The sequence below is a fragment of the Hypanus sabinus genome, chromosome 9 (genome assembly GCF_030144855.1).
Source record: "Hypanus sabinus isolate sHypSab1 chromosome 9, sHypSab1.hap1, whole genome shotgun sequence".
NCBI classification, from domain to species: domain Eukaryota; kingdom Metazoa; phylum Chordata; class Chondrichthyes; order Myliobatiformes; family Dasyatidae; genus Hypanus; species Hypanus sabinus.
In genome coordinates this window covers 2,367,955-2,388,374 of record NC_082714.1, presented here as the reverse complement: position 1 = coordinate 2,388,374, position 20,420 = coordinate 2,367,955, and the positions used below count along the sequence as shown (strand labels likewise).

The 20,420-nt window shown below is 45.6% G+C and overlaps 1 protein-coding gene across 3 annotated transcripts in view; it reads right to left on the bottom strand.

Moving 5' to 3' along the window:
- The window catches only part of LOC132398994 (dynein axonemal assembly factor 8), a 181,029-nt gene that overhangs the window by 39,525 nt on the left and 121,084 nt on the right, over positions 1-20,420 (bottom strand). For all 3 annotated transcript variants that reach the window (XM_059978835.1, XM_059978834.1, XM_059978837.1), the window contains exons 23-25: positions 11,335-11,400; positions 5,971-6,024; positions 4,634-4,803 (exon numbers count right to left, since the gene is read on the bottom strand). In XM_059978835.1, the coding sequence (XP_059834818.1) occupies positions 4,634-4,803; positions 5,971-6,024; positions 11,335-11,400 (290 nt within the window). The remainder of the gene's footprint in view (positions 1-4,633; positions 4,804-5,970; positions 6,025-11,334; positions 11,401-20,420) is intronic.

Sequence of the window (20,420 nt, the reverse complement as noted above, 5' to 3'; positions counted from 1 at the left end):
CTGTGCCAATGCCCGGGTCATTTTGCTGAGCAGTTTCCACTTCCCCCAGACTCAGTTCCGGCAACTGTTTAGTCCCCAGTGCGGTCAGGTCACAGTAAACTAGGGGTATGGCGTCGTCAAAAACCCCCAAATGGTCCACGGCTCGTTCCAGCCTCCCTCTTCCCTCGGCCTTCACGGTGATAGCAAACTGACACATCACCTTCACTCCAGGGGCAGGGACACTCTCCCACTCCTCGTCCCTCTCCTGTTCCCCCAGCTCCCGACGAGACAACGCATCCGCATCGACATCCTTGCTTCCGGGGCGGTACCTCAGGCTGAAATCATATACCGACAAGGCCGCCAGCCACCGATGTCCTGTGGCATCCAGCTTCGCCAAAGTCAAATTATAAGTGAGAGGATTGTTATCCGTTCTCACCTCAAACTTGGCTCCGTACAGGTAATCGCCCAGCTTGTCCACCACAGCCCACTTCAGCGCCAGGAACTCCAACTTGTGAGTGGGATAGTTTCTCTCCGATGGTGACAAGCTTCGGCTGACAAAGGCTACCGGCCTCAATGCTTTGCCATGCTCCTGGTACAGAACAGCCCCGAGACCCTCTCGGCTGGCATCCGTGTGCAGCACATATGGCTTCTGGGGATCAGCAAAAGCCAACACCGGGGCCTGGGTCAGTGCCCTTTTCAAAGATCGGAACGCCTCCTCACATTGATCATCCCATCTCGAGCCAAAAGGTTCCACCGGGTTCCAGTATCCTCCAGCGTCCTGCCTCTGGTTCCCCGTCCTCTTCTTTCCCACTGGGGGATAGCCACACAACAGCTGAGTCAACGGGTGACACACTTTGGCGTATCCTTTCACAAATCGCCGGTAATACCCACAGAACCCCAAAAATGAGCGCACAGTGCCCATTTTCTGAGGTCTTGGCCAGGTGGTCACAGCCTCTATCTTGGTTGGATCAGTAGCCACTCCCTCTCGCGAAATGATATGGCCAATGTAGTTAACCGACGACTTGCAGAACTGGCATTTGTCCAGGGAAAGCTTCAACCCTTCTTCATTAAGCCAGCCCAACACCTTCAACAGCCTCTCCTCATGTTCCTCCAAAGTCGATCCAAACACTATCAAATCATCCAGGTACACCAGCACCTCTAACAGATTCATATCCCCCACAGTTCTCTCCATGAGCCTCTGGAAGGTGGCTGGGGCTCCCGATATGCCTTGGGGCATTCGTTCGAACTGAAGGAACCCCAGCGGGCAGATAAAAGCGGTCTTCTCTTTATCGGCCGCACTCATCGGGATCTGGTAATACCCACTTCTTAAATCCAGCACACTGAACCACTTCGCACCGCTCAGGCAGGCCAGTGCATCCTCGACTCTTGGGACAGTATATTGATCAGGGACAGTTCGCTGATTCAACGTCCTGTAGTCAACACACATGCGCACTCGCCCATTCTTCTTCCGTGCCACCACAATTGGGGACGCATAAGGACTTCAGGACTCAGCTATGATTCAGGCCTCCTTCAACTTGCACAAGTGCTGTCGCACGTCCTCAACATCTGCTGGAGCCGGCCGCCGGGATCTCTCTCGGAACAGGGTGTCCTCCGTCACCTGGATGGTGTGGCGAGTGCTTTTGGAGCAGCCAACATCAAACTCGCCCCGAGAAAAAACAGCTTCCATCTTCAGCATCTTCTCCACTAGCCGGTGTTTCCACTCCGGCGACACAGGGGAATCCCCGAAGTTAAAGGCTTCAGCGGTCAGCTCCCTTCGATGCTCCGATCCCTCCCCGTTAGGGGTCCTCACTGGTGCGCTAGACATTACCGTCACCGGGAACAGATGTGCCAGCGGCATTCCCCTCTTAAAGGTGATTTCTCTTGCCGTGGTGTTCCTGACACTTATAGCTATACGCCTCGCATGTACCACCCCTGGTCTCTGCACTTCGGGCCTCACCAGCGTCCCCGCCGGAAATCGTGTCTCCCCTTCAAGATCGACTGGGGCGTCTACTAACATGGCTTCTCCCATCGGCACTCCTGGGAATCTGGGGGTCCCCATCACTAGTGTTACCTCCTCGGGTCGGATCACCTTGGGCCTCGCCTGCGTACACCACACCGTCCCTCGTTTACACTCCGGGTCCAGCCCTTGGGAGGCAACCCCTTCTTCGAACACTGCTCGAAACACTGGATGCACCAAGAGGGTCTCCAGAAAGTCTTCCCCCCCTTTCTCCTTACAAGCTCCCAGGAGCCGTCGCACAACGGGGGAGTTAGTCCCCACCAGGAGGGCAGCACCACCGGTTTCCACCGGGTCAGGACACACCAACACCAACGTCTCAATAGCTTCCGACACTCCCACATCGCCCTCCGAGAACTCCAATCTCACCGATAGGTACCCATCATATGGGTTGTCACCCTCGCTTACACCCCAAATCTGCAGGGTGTCAAATGGGGTTACGGGCAAATGCTTTAGATATTGATTGTAGAAAGACCGGTACAATAAGGTCACCTGCGATCCCGTATCAAGAATGGCTTTTGCGTAAACTCCCTCTATCCGTAGACCCACACTGGCACGGGGTCCTACCAGCCCATCCAGAATAGAGGCGTGAGCACCCTGTGGTCTTCCGGCTGATCTCTGGGAACGTGTTCCTCCAGATGCTCCAGTCCGTTCCCTCACTGAGCCTCTCCTAAGTTTCCCAACACCTCTCCCTTTTTAGTCGTAGGGGGGCTTGTCCTCCGCGGGACTCCTTGTCTCTCACAATCCCACCTAAAGTGTCCCTCCTCTCCACAGCTATAGCACACCCTTGGCCTTCCACAGTCCCACCTGAAATGCCCCTCTTTCCCACAGTTAAAGCACACGCTGCCTGCCGCCCCTCCTCTCCCAGGATGGCTCCCGCTCCCAATCCACTGCTTCTATACATTCCTCCACTGAGGCCCCAGGCTTCTCAGCTTTCAACTCCCGGACGGTTTTGGCTGCTAAACCCCTCAAACTTCCCACCAATCGCTGCCTCTTCTCCTCCTCCGAGCCTGGCCACTCCTCTAACATCAAAGACGTATGCTTGATCCAGGTCTCATAGTCCACCTCCCCGTCCGGAGTAGGCTTGGCTCCGGAGAACACCCCCAGCTTCAGCCGTGGCCTCTCAGCCACCCCCACCAGGGAGTTAAGTGCGGCTGCCAGCTCCGAGGCTTCCACCCTACCTGGAGAGCGGGGCTTAGTCACGACTCCCTCCTCCCACCTCACTTTACTAGTGCCAAGCACCTCTCTGGGGTCCACCTCTAGCTCTAGCTCCTCCTCCGATGTCTTCTCAGCCTCATCCTTGTAGAAGTGGAGCCCCCACGAACCCTCCTCCCCCGGTACACTGACCGTTGCCGGCAGTTCCAATGTCCTGACTTCAGCACTCGTACGAACCAACACCCAGCTAGACTCTACCTCTTTACCACACCGTCTAGCTACCAATTCTACCTGCCCAATACCCTTCACCGAACTTAAGCCCCGCACTATCGCGTCTCCCGAAACTCGAAAATCCACTCCGCTCACTACGCATGCGTACTGCACCAGTACACCTTCAAACTGGCACCAACAAAAAATCTTATCTCTGTCCATCTCCGCTCTGCTGCCTGCGCGATTCCACAGCCCCTGACAATCCAATCTGGGGCGAGCACCCCACAAATGTAACACTTACCCAAAAGGCTGGTATATGTCTAGGGGAAACGGAGTTCCAGCAACTCACCAACCCACCTCCCGTACACGCAGGTGCTGTGAGAATCGAGTTTATGCCTCGCGCCCACCAACAATATCAAACCCACAACAAATACTGTTATGAAATACACTTTAAAGCGTTTACTAAAATTAAAAGAGCAGTAGGCAACACAATATATATATAAGGAAAAAAACAAAAGGCGCCAACTTATCAAAGTTCAGTCTGTTTAGTGCACTCGTTGGAGCTCAATCAACGAACCAATCGACCCATCCGGCCGTCGCACCTGGGACCACCCCGGTGGTCTTACGAGCAGTCCAGCGCACGTCCACCTTCCTCGGCGTCTTCCTCGGCCTCCCCCTCACACCAAAACCCTCGAAAACCCCTCCCCCAAGTTCCCAGCATCACAGGACACAATAACATTCCCCATTGATTAGCAAATGAATACAATTACCATATCAGCCATTCTAAAGCGAAACAATGGCGAGAGAAACACTTATCCGACAAAGAAGCATTCCTGCTCGTAACAAACCAAAGAAGCCATTTTGAGTAACATACACAGGACATTGTACATTGGTAGGTTGACTGACAGACATCACAACCAAGATTCAACATAGGGCCAGAAGGGCCTATTCTGTGCTGTATCTCAATAAATACATACAAGGGAACAACTGAGGGCTGAATGTACTGGATTCATTCCTTTACGGGTGGAGACACAAAGGCTGCAGATACTAGAATCTGGAGTGATGCAAGGTTTCAATCCATCAACCATTCCATTCCCCCACAAATGCTACTTGAGCCAATCTTCCAGCAGAATGCTTGTTGCTCTGCTGTATTGGCTGATGGTTTCAGGAGTCTGTACCACATCGTTGGGTCAAATGGAGCAATTCCATCGGGAAGCTCCAAAGGTTTCTATCAATCAGGCCATCACAAAAGTAACTTCTCTCAGCTAAATGTACCTGCTGAACACTACACGGAGTGAGGAGTGAAGCTTTTTCCACATCCAAGGTGACAAGTTTCAAACCAACAACACAGAAGTGCTCTAGATCAAGTCTACGGAGTATCTTGGGGAGATGACTTTGCCACGTGGAGGGTTTGATAACCAGCAACGTTAACAGAGGCTGGGATCCTGCACCAAAATGGAACACAATCATGGACGTGTAACCAAATACAGTTGTGGCACCTCATGAGCTGAGAAGTTGAAGTTGGTCTTGGATAGACAAGAGTTTGGTACATAAGTTCACAGCTCCCTGAAGTTGGTAACTCAAGTATAGATAGTGTTAAAGTATGTGCACTGCATTGTGTACAAAAGTCAGGAGGTCATGTTGCATCCGTATAAAAGTTTGGCTCATGCATGGAGTGTTGTGTGCAATTCGAGTCACCAAGTACAGAAGGGATGTGAAGACTGTGGACAGGGTGCAGAAGATATTGACCAGGATGACTGGAGAATTTTAGCTATAAGGAGAGATTGGAAAAATTTGGGTTGTTTTCTCCGGAACATTGGAAGCTGAGGGGGAGACCTGATGGAAATCTATACAATTGTGAGAGGTAGAGATAGTGTAGAATAGGGGGCATAGCTTTAAGGTAATTGGAAAAAACATAAAGGGGAAGGCAAAGGTAGTTTTTATTTTATACAGAGTGGTGGGTGCATGGAATATCCTGCAGGGGATAGTGGTAGAGGCAGATATGTTAGGAACATTTAAGAAACTCTTAGATAGGCACTGTGATGATAGAAAAATGGAGGACCATGTGGGAGGGAAGGATTAGATTGCTCATAGAATAGGTAAATTTGTTCAGGAAGGGAATTACTTGCACTAGATATAATCCAAAGAAGATTCACCAGGTTGATTCTCGGGATGGATAGCTCATTTTCCCACTACACTTATTAGAAGAATAAGATTGGGCTGAAGGGCTGTATCTGTGCTCTATAATGCTATGAGAGGTGATCGTATTAATTTATTATTTTGAAGAAGCTGACAGGGTAAAGATGGAGAGGATATTTCACCTCATAGGGTAAAGGAGGAATTTCTCTTGGATCATTGTGAACCATTGTAGTTCTTTACTCTAGAAAGCTGTGCAATCTGTGACAGTGAATAGTCCCAGAATGAGACCCAGATGTGTGGACCGTAAAGGGCAAGGGTTATGAAGAACAGGCCAGAAGCTGGAAGTAGAGTCAAGATCAGATCAACTATGACCTTACAGCAATATGGTCCACTGTTACTATTTCTTATCTGTGCACGTGAATTGAATGGTGTGTTGAATATGAAAGCAAGAAATATAAACACTCGGCACTTACCAAGAAGCATGAAGCTGAAGATGGATTCCATGTTGTCAGTTTGTGTTTCAGTACCTGAAACAGAATGCAGGACAGTGATAGGTCTGCTGGACACACAGGGGCTGCAGACACTGCTGTCTTATTTATTTATTTAGAGATCGAGTACGGTAACAGGCCCAACAAGCCTGAAAGCTACCCAATTACACCTGTGTGACTAACTAACGATAGAACATTACAGCACAGAAACAGGCCTTTTGGCCCTTCTTGGCTGTGCCGAACCATTTTTCTGCCTAGTCCCACTGACCTGTACCTGGACCATATCCCTCCATACACCTCTCATCCATGTACCTGTCCAAGTATTTCTTAAATGTTAAAAGAGAGCCTGCATTTACCACTTCATCTGGCAGCTCATTCCACACTCCCACCACTCTCTGCGTGAAGAAGTTCCCACTAATGTTCCCTTTAAACTTTTCCCCCTTCACCCTTAATCCATGTCCTCTGGTTTTTTTCTCCCCTAGCCTCAGTGGAAAAAGCCTGCTTGCATTCACTCTATCTATACCCATCATAATTTTATACACCTCTATCAAATCACCCCTGATTCTCCTACGCTCCAGGGAACAAAGTCCTAACCTATTCAACCTTTCTCTGTAACTCAGTTTCTCAAGTCCCGGCAACATCCTTGTAAACCTTCTCTGCAGTCTTTCAACCTTATTAATATCTTTCCTGTAATTAGGTGACCAAAACTGCACACAATACTCCAAATTTGGTCTCACCAATGCCTTATACACCCTCACCATAACATTCCTACTCTTATACACAATACTTTGATTTATAAAGGCCAATGTACCAAAAGCTCTCTTTACTACCCTATCTACCTGTGACGCCACTTTTAGGGAATTATGTATCTGTATTCCCAGATCTCTCTGTTCTATTGCACTCCTCAGTGCCCTCTCATTTACCTTGTATGTTCTATCTTGTTTTGTCCTTCCAAAGTGCAATACCTCACACTTGTCTGTATTAAACTCCATCTGCCATTTTCAGCCCATTTCTCCAGCTGGTCCAAATCCCTCTGCAAGCTTTGCAAACCTTCCTCACTGTCCACTACACCTCCAATCTTTGTATCATCGGCAAATTTACTGATCCAATTTACCACATTATCATCCAGATCATTGATATAGATGACAAATAACAATGGACCCAGCACTGATCCCTGTGGCACACCACTAGTCACAGGCCTCCACTCAGAGAAGCAATCTCCCATTGAGCTAATGTCTAATCCAATTTACTACGTCACCATGTATACCTCGCGACTGAATCTTCCTAACTAACCTCCCATGCGGGACCTTGTCAAAGCACTTACTGAAGTCCATGTAGAGAACATCCACTGCCTTCCCTTCATCTACTTTCCTGGTAACCTCCTCAGAAAACTCTAATAGATTTGTTAAACATGACCTACCATGCACAAAACCATGTTGACTCTCCCTAATAAGTCCCTGTCTATCCAAAGACTTGTAGATCCTATCTCTTAGTACTCTTTCCAATAAGTTACCTACTACCGACGTCAAACTTACCAGCCTACTTTTGGAGCCTTTTTTAAACAACGGAACAACATGAGCTATCCAGCAATCCTCCGGCACCTCACCCATAGATAATGACATTTTAAGTATATCTGCCAGGGCCCCTGCAATTTCAACACTAGTCTCCTTCAAGGTCCTAGGGATTGTCAGGTCCTGGGGATTTATCTACTCTGATTTGCCTCAAGATAGCAAGCACCTCCTCCTCTTCAATCTGTATAGGTTCCATGACCTCACTACTGGTTTGCATTATTTCCATTGACTCCATGCCAGTTTCCTTAGCAAATACATACACAAAAAAACCATTTAATATCTCCCCCATTTCTTTTGGTTCCATGCATAGCCGACCACTCTGATCTTCAAGAGAACCAATTTTATCCTTTACTATCCTTTTGCCCTTAATATACCTGTAGAAGCTCTTTGGATTATCCTTCACCTTGACTACCAAAGCAACCTCATGTCTTCTTTTAGCCCTCCTGATTTCTTTCTTAAGTATTTTTTTGCACTTTTTATACTCCTCTCTCTGTTTCTTCTACATGCCATACATCTCTCTCTTCTTCTTTATCAGAGTTCCAATATCCCTAGAGAACCAAGGTCCCTTATCCTTATTCACTTTGCCTTTAATCCTAACAGGAACATACAAACTCTGCACTCTCTAAATTTCTCCTTTGAAGGCCTCCCACTTACCAATCACATCCTTGCCAGAGAACAACCTGTCTCAATCCACACTTCCAGATCGTTTCTCATTTCTTCAAATTCAGCTTTTTTCCAGTTTAGAACATCAATCCAAGGACCAGATCTATCTTTATCCATGATCAAGTTGAAACTAATGGTGTTATGATCACTGGAACCAAAGTGTTCCCTTACACACACTTCCTTCCGTCACCTGTCCTAACTCGTTTCCATAGAACCACAGAACACTACAGCACAGTACAGGCCCTTCAGCCCTCCATGTTGTGCCGACCCACATAATCCCTAAAAAAAAGTACTAAACCCACACTACCCCATAACCATTTTTCTTTCATCCATGTGCATGTCCTTAAATACCCCTTAAATTAGGCTCTTAAGTACCCCTAATGTTTTATTTTTTTTGTAATTTATTTTTTATTGAAGTTCATCATCAAACAAACATTTCCATAAGATGTATTTCAGACATTGTACATATATATCACAAATCTCCACAAAGTATTTATCTGAGGTAAAAGAGTGGAAAGAAAAAACAAGCAAAAGGAAAGAAATAAAAAAACACGAAATGCTGGCAGAACTCAGCAGGCCAGACAGCATCTATGGGAGGAGGTAATAACGACATTTCGGGCCATAGGGAGTGATCTTTTTTTTTTACAACAGATTCATTGATTTGTGAGAATAAAATCAGGCCTATGAGGTATTATGTAGTTAAACCATTTTTCCCAGTATGAATCAAATTGTTCCAAATTGGATAAAATTCTCTTATGTTTGATTGGATTTAATAGCCCATTGATATTAAAAGAAATGAATTTTACCTTGTCCTTAGCCATCTGTATTTATCTGTCAATGTACCATTGAAATTAGAATAAAACTTTATCGATCTACTCCCTGAGGGCTATGGGTAACCTGAGGCAATTTCTAAAGTAAGTACGTGTTTGGTACAACATTGTGGGCCAAAGGGCCTGTATTGCACTGTAGGTTTTTTATGTTTCTATGTATTTCCAGGACAGGATGGTATGTGACTAGCATGGCAGATGCAACACCTCATGTTCCCTCTGCTTCGTCTCTGATGGCATGAACATTGATTTTTCTAACCTCCAGCGATTTCACCCTTATCCTCCTCTCTTTTTCAATTCCCCATTCTGGTTCAACTCTTACCCCTGCCCATCTGGTGCCCCTCCTGCTTCCCTTTCCTCCATGGTCCACTCTTTTCTCCTATTGGACCTTTAACTTCTCCACCTATCCCCTCCCAGATTCTCACTTCACCCCTTCCTCCCCATCCCCGGGTTTCACCTACCACCTGCCAGCTTGTACTCCTTCCTTCCCCTACTCCCTGAACAAATAAAAACCAAGAAATGCAAATAACAACAAAAATGGCAACAAAACCCCTAATGTTTTAGCCTCCACCACCATCCCTGGCAAGTCATTCTAGGCACTCACAACCCTCCGTGTAAAAAACTTACCCCTGATGTCTCCCCTAAACTTCCCTCCTTTTGTACATATGCCCTATGGTGTTTGCTATTGATGCCCTGGGAAACAGGTACTGACTATCCACCCTATCTATGCCTCTTATAACCTTGTGGACCTCTATAAGTCCCCTCTCATTCTTCTACGCTCCAAAGAGAAAAGTCCCAGCTCTGCTACCCTTGCTTCATATGACTTGTTCTCCAATCCAGGCAACATCCTGGTAAATCTCCTCTGCACCCTCTCCATAGCTTCCACATCCTTCCGATAATGAGGTGACCAGAACTGAACACAATACTCTAAGTGAGGTCTCACCTGAGATTTGTAGAGTTGCACCATGATCTCTCTACTCTTGAACTCAATCCCCCTGTTAATGAAGCCTAGCATCCCATAGGCCTTCTTAGCTACCCTATCAACCTGCACAGCGACCTTGAGGGATGTATGGATTTGAACCCCAAAGTTCCTTTGTTCATCCACACTCTTAAGTAACTGACCATTAATCCTGTACTCAGTCTTCTGGTTTGTCCTTCCAAAATGCAACACCTCACACTTATCCGGATTGAACTCCATCTACCTAACAAGAGATCTAATATTGCATCCTCTCTAGTCGGTACCTCTATATATTGATTTAGAAAACTTTCCTGAACACATTTTACAAATTCTAACCCATCTAGACCATTAACAGTATGGGAGTCCCAATCAATATGTGGAAAATTAAAATGCCCTACTATCACAATTTTATGTTTCCTGCAGTTGTCTGCTACCTCTCTGCAAATTTGCTCCTCCAATTCTCGCCGACTATTGGGTGGTCTATAATACAACTCCATTAATGTGGTCATACCTTTCCTGTTCCTCAGCTCCACCCATATGACCTCAGTAGACTAGCCCTCTAATCTGTCCTGCCTGGGCAGTGCTGTAACATTTTCCCTGACCAGCAATGTCAGCCCCCCCACCCTTCATCCCTCTGCCTCTATCACGTCTGAAACATTGGAACCCTGGAACATTAAGCTGCCGGTCCTGGCCCTCCTGTAGCCAAGTTTCACTACTGGCTATAATGTGATAATTCCACTTGTCAATCCAGGCCCTCAGCTCGTCAGCCTTCCCCACAATACTCTCACATTGAAATAGACACACTTCAGAAGATTATTACCACCACACACAAGCCTTCTATTTGTGACTTTGCATGAACTTTTAACATCACTTATTTTCACCCCTGCTCCACTATCTGCTCTGTCACTCTGGTTCCCATCCCCCTGCATATCTAGTTTAAACCCCACCCCCACCCCCACCGCAATAGCACTAACAAACCTCCCTGCAAAGATATTGGTCCCCTTGTAGTTCAAGTGTAACCCGTCTCTCTTGTACAGGTCCCACCTGCCCCAGAAGAGTTCCCAATGAACCTGAAATCTGAAACCCTGCCCCCTACACCAGATCCTCAGCCACATGTTCATCCTCCACCAACTAACCCATAAGTCTTTGGACTATGGGAGGAAAGTGTAAATGAGTAGTGGTGCCAGTGAGATGTTCACTCTGAATAAATTGGTGAGGTATTCCAGCAGTGATGCGGGCATTTTAAGGCACAGTCAGTGATATGCATCTGTTCTTTTCGCCAGAGATAATTCCTGTTATCAAGCCTCTAGCCCATGGTGGTTATACTTACCAGCCACAGAGATCCCCGACCTCAGAGAGGGAGACAGGTACTTCAGGAGAGGCCGTGCACTCGGATCTGGGAAGAGCACAATGTTGAACGTCATTTATGCATTAGCAATACAGTGGGTGGGTATATCATCCAATCCACTATGAGCTCTTCTATTACTGATGCACCATCAATAACTCTCCGAGACATGAGGCGAGATATTGGCTTTTATTGACTGGAAGAAAGAACAAGCAGTGATTGACCACCATACTACATCCTGGAGACTGAGGGCAGGGCTCAGGCCCCAATCGCCTTTATACCAGGGTCTGTGGGAGGAGCCACAGGAGCAGTCAGCAGGGGGGAGGGGGGCGTGTCCAGACAGGTATATGTAGTTCACCACAATTACTGCACCATGAACCCTCAACAACCAACACCAGTGTACTTCAACATCCATGAACCAACATTCTTGACTCTCTGGGTTTTGCACACACGGAAAATATCAGCTGAAGTACAGTTATGTGCAAAGGTCTTAGACACATACATGAACCTAGACTTTTGCACAGTACTGCAATATAAGACCATAAGATATGTATAGGAGCAGAATTAGGCCATTGGGCCCATTGAGTTAGCTCTGCCGTTTCATCATGGCTGTTCCATTTCCCTCTCAGCTCCAATCTCCTGCCTTCCCCCTGTATCCCTTTGTGCCCTAACTAATCAAGAATCTATCAGCTCTGTTTTAAATATACTCAATGACTTCTCCTCCACAGCTACCTGTGGCAATGAATTCCACAGATTCACTAGTCAAGTCAAGTCAAGTCAAGTCACTTTTTATTGTCATTTCGACCATAACTGCTGGTACAGTACACAGTAAAAATGAGACAACGTTTTTCAGGACCATGGTGTTACATGAAACAATACAAAAACTACAGTGAAACTACATAAAACAACACAAAAACTACACTAGACTAAAGACCTACACAGGACTGCATAAAGTGCACAAAACAGTGCAGGCAGTACAATAAAGACAATAGGTACAGTAGAGGGCAGTCAGTTGGTGTCAATCTAGGTTCTGTGTATTGAGGAGTCTGATGGCTTGGGGGAAGAAACTGTTACACAGTCTGGTTGTGAGAGCCCGAATGCTTCAGTGCCTTTTGCCAGACGGCAGGAGGGAGAAGAGTTTGTATGAGGGGTGCGTGGGGTCCTTCATTATGCTGTTTGCTTTGTGGATGCAGTGTGTGTTGTAAATGTCTGTAATGGCGGGAAGAGAGACCCCGATGATCTTCTCAGCTGGCCTCACTATCCGCTGCGGGGTCTTGCGATCCGAGATGGTGCAATTTCTGAACCAGGCAGTGATGCGGCTGCTCAGGATGCTCTCAATACAACCCCTGTAGAATGTGATGAGGGTGGAGGGGGGGTGGGAGATGGACTTTTCTCAGCCTTTGCAGAAAGTAGAGACGCTGCTGGGCTTTCTTTGCTATGGAGCTGGTGTTGAGGGACTAGGTGAGATTCTCTGCCAGATGAACACCAAGAAATTTGGTGCTCTTTACGATCTCTACCGAGGAGCCGTCGATGTTCAGCAGGGAATGGTTGCTCTGTGCTCTCCTAAAGTCAACAACCACCTCTTTTGTTTTGTTCACATTCAGAGACACATTGTTGGCTCTGCATCAGTCCTTTAGCCACTGTACCTCTTCTCTGTATGCTGACTCGTCGTTCTTGCTGATGAGACCCACTACGGTCATGTCAACAGCGAACTTGATGATGTGCTCACTACTCATTGGCTAAAGAAATTCCCCCTCATCTCCATTCTAAACATACATCCTTCTATTCTGAGGCTGTGTCCTTTGGTCTTAGACTCTCCCACCATAAGAAACATCCTCTCTACATTCATTCTTTTGAGGCCTTTCAACATTCTATAGGTCTTAATCAGATTCCACCTAATTTTTCTGAATGCCAGTTAGTACAGACCCATAGTCGTCAAATGGTCATCATATGACAAGTCATTCAATCCTGGAACAATTTTCATAAACCTCTTTTGAACAGCACATCCTTTCTTGAAAAATGCATCCAATAATGCTCACAACACTCACCAGTGTCTGATAAAGCCTCAGCAATACACCCTTGTTTTTATATTCTAGTCCTCTCAAAGTGAATGCTAACATTGCATTTACCTTCCTCGCCACTAACTCAACCTGTAAATTAACTTCCAGGGAATCCTACACGAGGACTCCCAAGACCCTATACCCCTCAGATATTTGTATTTTCTCTCCACTTAGAACATAGGCTATGCTTTTATTTCTTCTGCCAAAGTGCAAGACCATATACTTTCCAATACAATACTCCATCTGCCATTTCTTTGCACATTTAGCCTCTCTACTTCTTCAAACTACCTGTTCTTCATCTATCTTTGTATCTTCTATAAACTTGGCCACAAAACCATTAATCCTGTCATCCAAATCATTGACATATAACGTAAAAAGACGTGGTCCCAACACAGATCCACTTGGAACACCACTAGTCACCGGCAACCAATCAGAAAAGGCTCCCTTTATTCCCACTCTTTGCTTCCTGACCATCAGCCACTGCTAATATCTTTCCTATAATCTCAGGCTCTTCACTTACAAAGTAGACTCATGTGTGGCACCTTGTCACAGGTCCTCTGAAAATCCAAGTACATGACATCCACCAATTCTCCTTTATCTATCCTACTTGTTACTTCTTCAAATAATTCAAACAGTTTTGAACAGATCTGCCAGCAGGTGAATCTTTTATCCATGCCAGTACCTTTCCTGTAATACTATGGGCTCTTACTTTGATAAGCAGCCCCATGTGCAGTACCTTATCAAAGGCCTTCTGAAAATGAAGTAAGCAACGTCCACTGACTCTCCTTCATCCATCCTGCCTGTTATTTCCTCAAAGAATTCCAACAGATTTCTCAGGCAAGATTTTCCTTTAAGGAAAGCATGCTGACTTTGGCCTATTTTAACATGTATATCCAAGTACCCTGAAACCACATCCTTAACAATAGACTGCAACATCATCCCAACCACTGAGGCCAGACTAACTAGCCGATAATTTCCTTTCTTCTGCCTCTCTCCCTTACTGAAGATCGGAGTGACATTTGCAATCTTCCAGTTCTCTGGAACTATGCCAGAATCCATTGATTCTTGAAAGATCATTACTAATAACTCCACAATCTCTTCAGCCACCTCTTCAAACCCCTGGGTGTAACCCATCTGGTCCAGGTGACTTATTTATCTTCAGACCTTTCAGTTTCCCAAGAACTTTCTCCCAAGTGATGACAACTTAACACACTTCTGGTCCGTGACACTCTCCAAAGTCTGGCATACTGCTGGCGTCTTCCACAGTGAAGACTGATGCAAAATTCTTATACAATTTGTCTGCCAATTCTTTGTCCCCTATAACCTGGATGAGGAAGTGGAGGGATGGGTTAGTAAATTTGGTGATTGGGGTTGGGGGTGTCATGGATAGTGTTGAGGGCTGTCAGATGTTACAGTGGGTTATCAATAGAATGCAAAACTGGGCTGAGAAGTGGCAGATGGAGTTCAACCCAGATAAGTGTGAGGTGGTTCATTTTGGTAGGTCAATATGATGTCAGAATATAGTATTAATGGTAAGACTCTTGGCAGTGTGGAGGATCAGAGGGATCTTGGGGTCTGAGTCTATAGGACACTCAAAGTTGCTGTGTAGGTTGACTGTGTGATTAAAAAGGCATACGGTGTACTGGCCTTCATCAGCTGTGGGCTCAAGTTCAAGAGCTGAGAGGTAATGTTACAGTTAGACCCCACTGAGGACTGTGCTCAGTTCTGGTCACCTCACTACAGGAAGGATGTGGAAGCTATAGAAAGGGTGCAGAGGAGATTTACCAGGATGTTGCCTGGATTGGTGAGCATGCCTTATGAGAATAGGTTGAGTGAACTTGGCCTTCTCTCCTTGGAGCGATGGAGGATGAGAGGTGACCTGATAGAGGTGGAAAGATGATGAGAGGCATTGATCGTGTGGATGGTCAGAGGCTTTTTCCCAGGGCTGAGGACACAGTTTTAAGGTGCTTGGTAGTAGGTACAGAGGAGATTTCAGGGGTATTTTTTACACCGAGAGTGGTGACTGTGTGGAATGAGCTGCCGGCGATGGTGGTGGAGGTGGATACAATAGGGTCTTTTAAGAGTCTCTTGGATAGGTACATGGAGCTTAGAAAAATAGAAGGCTATGGGTAACCCTAGGTAATTTCTAAAGTAAGTACATGTTCAGCACAGCATTGTGGGCTGAAGGGCCTGTATTGTGCTATAGGTTTTCTATGTTCTACTACCTCTTCAGTATCATTTTCCAGTGGTCCAATATCCACTTTCCCTTCTTTTCTACTCATCGTATATCTAAAGAAACTTCTGGTATCCTCTTCAATATTATTGGTTAGTTTACCTTCGTATTCCATTTTTTCCTTCTTTATGACTTTTTTAGTTGTCTTCTGTTGGTCTTTAAAAGCTTCCAAATCCTCAAAATTCCCACCAAGTTTTGCTCTACTATATGCCCTCTGTTTGGCTTTGACTTCATTTGTGAGCCGCAGTTGTGTTATCTTTCCTTTGGAATACTTCTTCATCTATCCCGTGCCTCCCGATTTGCTCCCAGAAATTCCAGGCATTGCTGCTCTGCCATCATCCCTTCTAGTGACCCCTTCCAATCATCTTTGCTAGCTCCTCTCTCATGACTCTGTAATTCCCTTTACTCCACTGTAATACTGATACATCTGACTTCAGCCTCTCCTTCTCAAATTCCAGGGTGAATGTTATCATATTATGACCACTGTCCCCTTAACACCCAATCCAGAATAGCTGATCCCCTGAGAGTGGGCTCAACCACAAGCTGCTCTAAAAAGCCACTTTGTAGGCATTTTACAAATTCCCCCTCTTGGGATCCAGCATCAACCTAATTGTCCCAATCTACTTGCATATTGAAATTCCCCTTGATTATTGTAAATTGCCCTTTTGACATGCATTTTCTATTTCCTGTTATAATTTGTAGACCACATCTTTTCTACAGTTTGGAAGCCTGCATATATAACTTCCAACGTGGTCTTTTCACCCTTCCAGTTTCTTAGCTTTCCCACAATTCTACACCTTCTGATTCTATGCTACCTCTTTTTAATGATTTGATTTACCCTGTAATCTTTTACTAATGGAGTTACCCCACCCACGGCCTACTTGCCTGTCCTTTCAATACAATATCTGTGAGTCTTTATTATTATTGATATTTTTTAGTTTTTATTAATATTGATAAACATTTAGTAGAAAGATTACTGTGCAAAGGTATTAGGCACCCTGGCTATATATACTGCTTATAAAAATTATTACCCTCCCTTGTAAGTTTTCATGTTTTATTGTTTTATAACATTGAATCACAGTGGATTTAATTTAGCTTTTTTGACACTGATCAACAGAAAAAGACTTTCTTGTGTCTAAGTGAAAACAGATCTCTACAAAATGATCTAAATTGATTACAAGTACAAAGCAAGAAATAATTAATTGCATAAGTATTCACCCCCTTCAAGTCAGTATTTATTAGAAGCACCTTTGGCAGCAATTACACCCTTGAGTCTGGTTGTGAGTGAACTGCCCTTTTCAAGTCCAGCCAAATTCTCAATTAGATTGAGTACTGGACTCTTTTTTTAGTCACATTAACATTAACTTTGTTGTTTTTAAGCCATTCCTGTGTAGCTTTGGCTTTATACTTGGTGTCATTGCCTTGCTGGAAAACAAATTTTCTCCCAAGTTACCCACACAAAATGCTGGAGGAACTCAGCAGGCCAGGCAGCATCTATGAAAAAGAGTACAGTTGGCCCTCCTTATCTGCGGGGGACTGGTTCTGAGACCCCCTGCGGATACCAAAAAACGCAGATGCTCAAGTCCCTTATTTAACCTGGCTCAGTGCAGTGGTTTTTAGGACCCAGTGGAACCCCGGATCTTATTTAACATGTTCAGTGCGGTGGACATTAGGACCTGGCGCTGCAGCTCTGAATCCGCGTTGTTTCTGTTCACAAAAATAATCATGATCACAATTGAAAATAAAGTGGGAGTAATAAAGTGATTGGAAAGAGGTGAAATGCCATCGGTCGTTGGAAAAGCGTTAGGCTACAGTCGGTCAACAATCGGAACAATTTTAATGGAGCATGTGAAAGGCCCTGCCCCGATGAAAGCTACAAGTGTTATTGATTTTTTGAAAGCTACAAGCAATGCAGTGGTTTAAATATTGAAATACGTATGTTTCTTAAGTGTTTTATATGCATAGAAAGGTAAAATATGCACTATATACTACGTTTGACTAACTGATGCTAAATAATATCGGATGTACCTGTTCCGAATTCAAATCTGACTTAAAGACGGACTCAGGAATGGAACTCATTCATAACCCGGGGACTGCCTGTACTTTTAAGTCATTTCTAGATTACTTATAATACCTAATACAATGTAAATGCTATGTAAATAGTTGTTATACTGTATTGTTTAGGGAATAATGACAAGAAAAATTAGTCTGTACATGCTCATACAACAAGTGCTGGAGAGAGAACTTCCGGGTTTTCCCGATCCGCGGTTGGTTGAATCTGTGCATGTGGAATCCGCGGATAAGGAGGGCTGACTGTACAATCAATGTTTTGGGCCAAGACCCTTCAGCAAGACTGAAGAAAGAAAGATGAGGAGTGGAGTTAAAAGGTGGGGGGAGGGGAGGGAGAAACACAGGGGCTAGGCAAAACTGGGAGAGGGAGGGGTGAAATAAAGAGCTGGGAAGTTGATTGGTGAAAGAGATACAGGGCTAGAGAAGGGGGAGTCTGATAGGAGAGGACAGAAGACTGTAGAAGAAAGAAAAGGATGGAGGAGCATGAGAGCGAGGCAGTATCAGGCAAGGAGATAAGGTGAGAGAGGGAAAAGGGGATGGGAAATGGTAAAGGAGAGGGGGAGGCATTACTGGAAGTTCCAGGAATCGATGTTCATGCCATCAGGTTGGAGGCTACCCAGATGGAATATAAGGTATTATTCCTCCAACCTGTATGTGGCCTCATCACAACAGTGTAGGAGGCCATGGATAGGTATATCGGAATGGGAATGGGAAGTGGAATTAACATGGGTGGTCAGTGGGAGATCCTGCTTTTTCTGGCAGACGGAGTGTAGGTGCTTGGCTAAGCAATGGAGTAGCCAAATACCTATACTCCGTCTGCCAGAAAAAGCAAGATCTCCCACTGGCCACCCATTTTAGTTCCACTTCCCATGACCGAATATGGCAACAAGGCTCCCTAGTTAAAATGAGGTCATTGGGAATTAGGGGGAAACCCTCCACTGGTTGGAATCATACCTGACACAAAGGAAGATGGCTGTGGTGGTTGGAGGTCAATCATCTCATCCTCAGGACATCACTGAAGGAGTTTCTCAGGGAAGTGTCCTTGGATCAACCATCTTCAGCTGCTTCATCAATGGCCTTCTTTCCATCAAAAGGTCAGAAGTGGGTATGTTTGCAGATGACTGCACAATGTTCTGCACCATTCATGACTCCTCATATAGTGAAGCAGTTCATACCCAAATGCAACAGAACCTAGACAATATCCAAGATTGGGTTGACAAGTGGCAAGTAATATTCGTGCTACGCAAGTGCCAGGCAATGACCATCTTCAAGAGAGGCTCTAACCATCGTCCCTTGACATTCAGTGGCATCATCATCACTGAATCCCTGACTATCAACATCCCAGGGTTTACCATTGACAGGAAAATGTAATGGTCTAGCCATATAAACACAGTGGCTACCAGAGCAGGTCAAAGGCTAGGAATCCTGCAGTGTGTAACTCACCTCCTGTTTCCCCAAAACCTGTCCACCATCTACAAGGCTCAGGTCAGGAGTGTAATGGAATACTCGCCACTCGCCTGGAAGAGTGGAGCTCTAACAACACTCAAAAAGCTTGACAACATCCAGTACATGACACCCCACTTGATTGGTACCCCTTCCACAAGCATCCAATCCCATCATCGACGAACTGTTGCAGCAGTGTGTACTATCTACAAGGTGCACTGCAACAACACATCAAAGTTCCTAAGGCAGCTCCTTCCAGACCCACGACCACTACTGTTTAGAAGAACAAGAACAGCAGATACCTGGGAACACCACCACTTGGAAACTGCCTTACAAGTCACTCACCATCCTGACTTGGAAACATATTGCTGTTCCTTCATTGTCACTGGGTCAATATCATGGAATTGCCTCCCTAACAACACTGTGGGTGTACCTATACCTCGGGGATTGTAGCAGTTCAAGAAGGCAACAAATCACCACCTTCTCAAGGGCGACTAGGGATGGGCAATAAATGCTGGCTTAGCTGGCGATGCCCACATCCCATAAATGAATTTTAAAAAATTAACTCCCAGCTCTTTACTTCAACCCCCCCTCCCAGTTTAACCTATCACCTTGTGTTTCTCCCTTCCCTTCCCCCACCTTTTAACTTCACTCCTCATCTTTTTCTCTCCAGTCCTGCTGAAGGGTCTCAGCCTGAAACAGCAACTGTACTCTTTTCCACAGATGCTGCCTGTCCCTCTGAGTTCCTCCAGCATTTTGTGTGTTGCTTGGATTTCTAGCATCTGCAGATTTTCCCCCGTTTGTGATTGGACTTCTCCCAAGCTTGCAGACTGCTTCAGGTTTTGCTCATTCCCTGTATGTTGCTGCATTCATTCTACCCTCTACCTTCACAAGCCTTTCAGGGCCTGCTGCAGTGAAGCATCCCCACAGCATGATGCCATGCTTCACAGTAGGGATGGTGTGTTTTTGATGATGTGCTGTGTTTGGTTTATGCCAACAGAGTGTTTAGTCTGATGGCCAAAAAGCTCAACTTTAATTTCATCAGACCATAGAACCTTCTTCCAACTAATTTCAGTCTCCCACATGCCTTCTGGCAAAGTCTATCTGAGAATTTCATGTGAGCTTTTTCAACAATGTCTTTCTCTTTGCCATACTCCCATAAAACTGTGACTAGTGAAACACCCAGGCAACATTTGTGTGCACAGTCTCTCCCACCTCAGCCACTGAAACTCCTCCAGAGATGTCATAGATCTCTTGGTGATCTC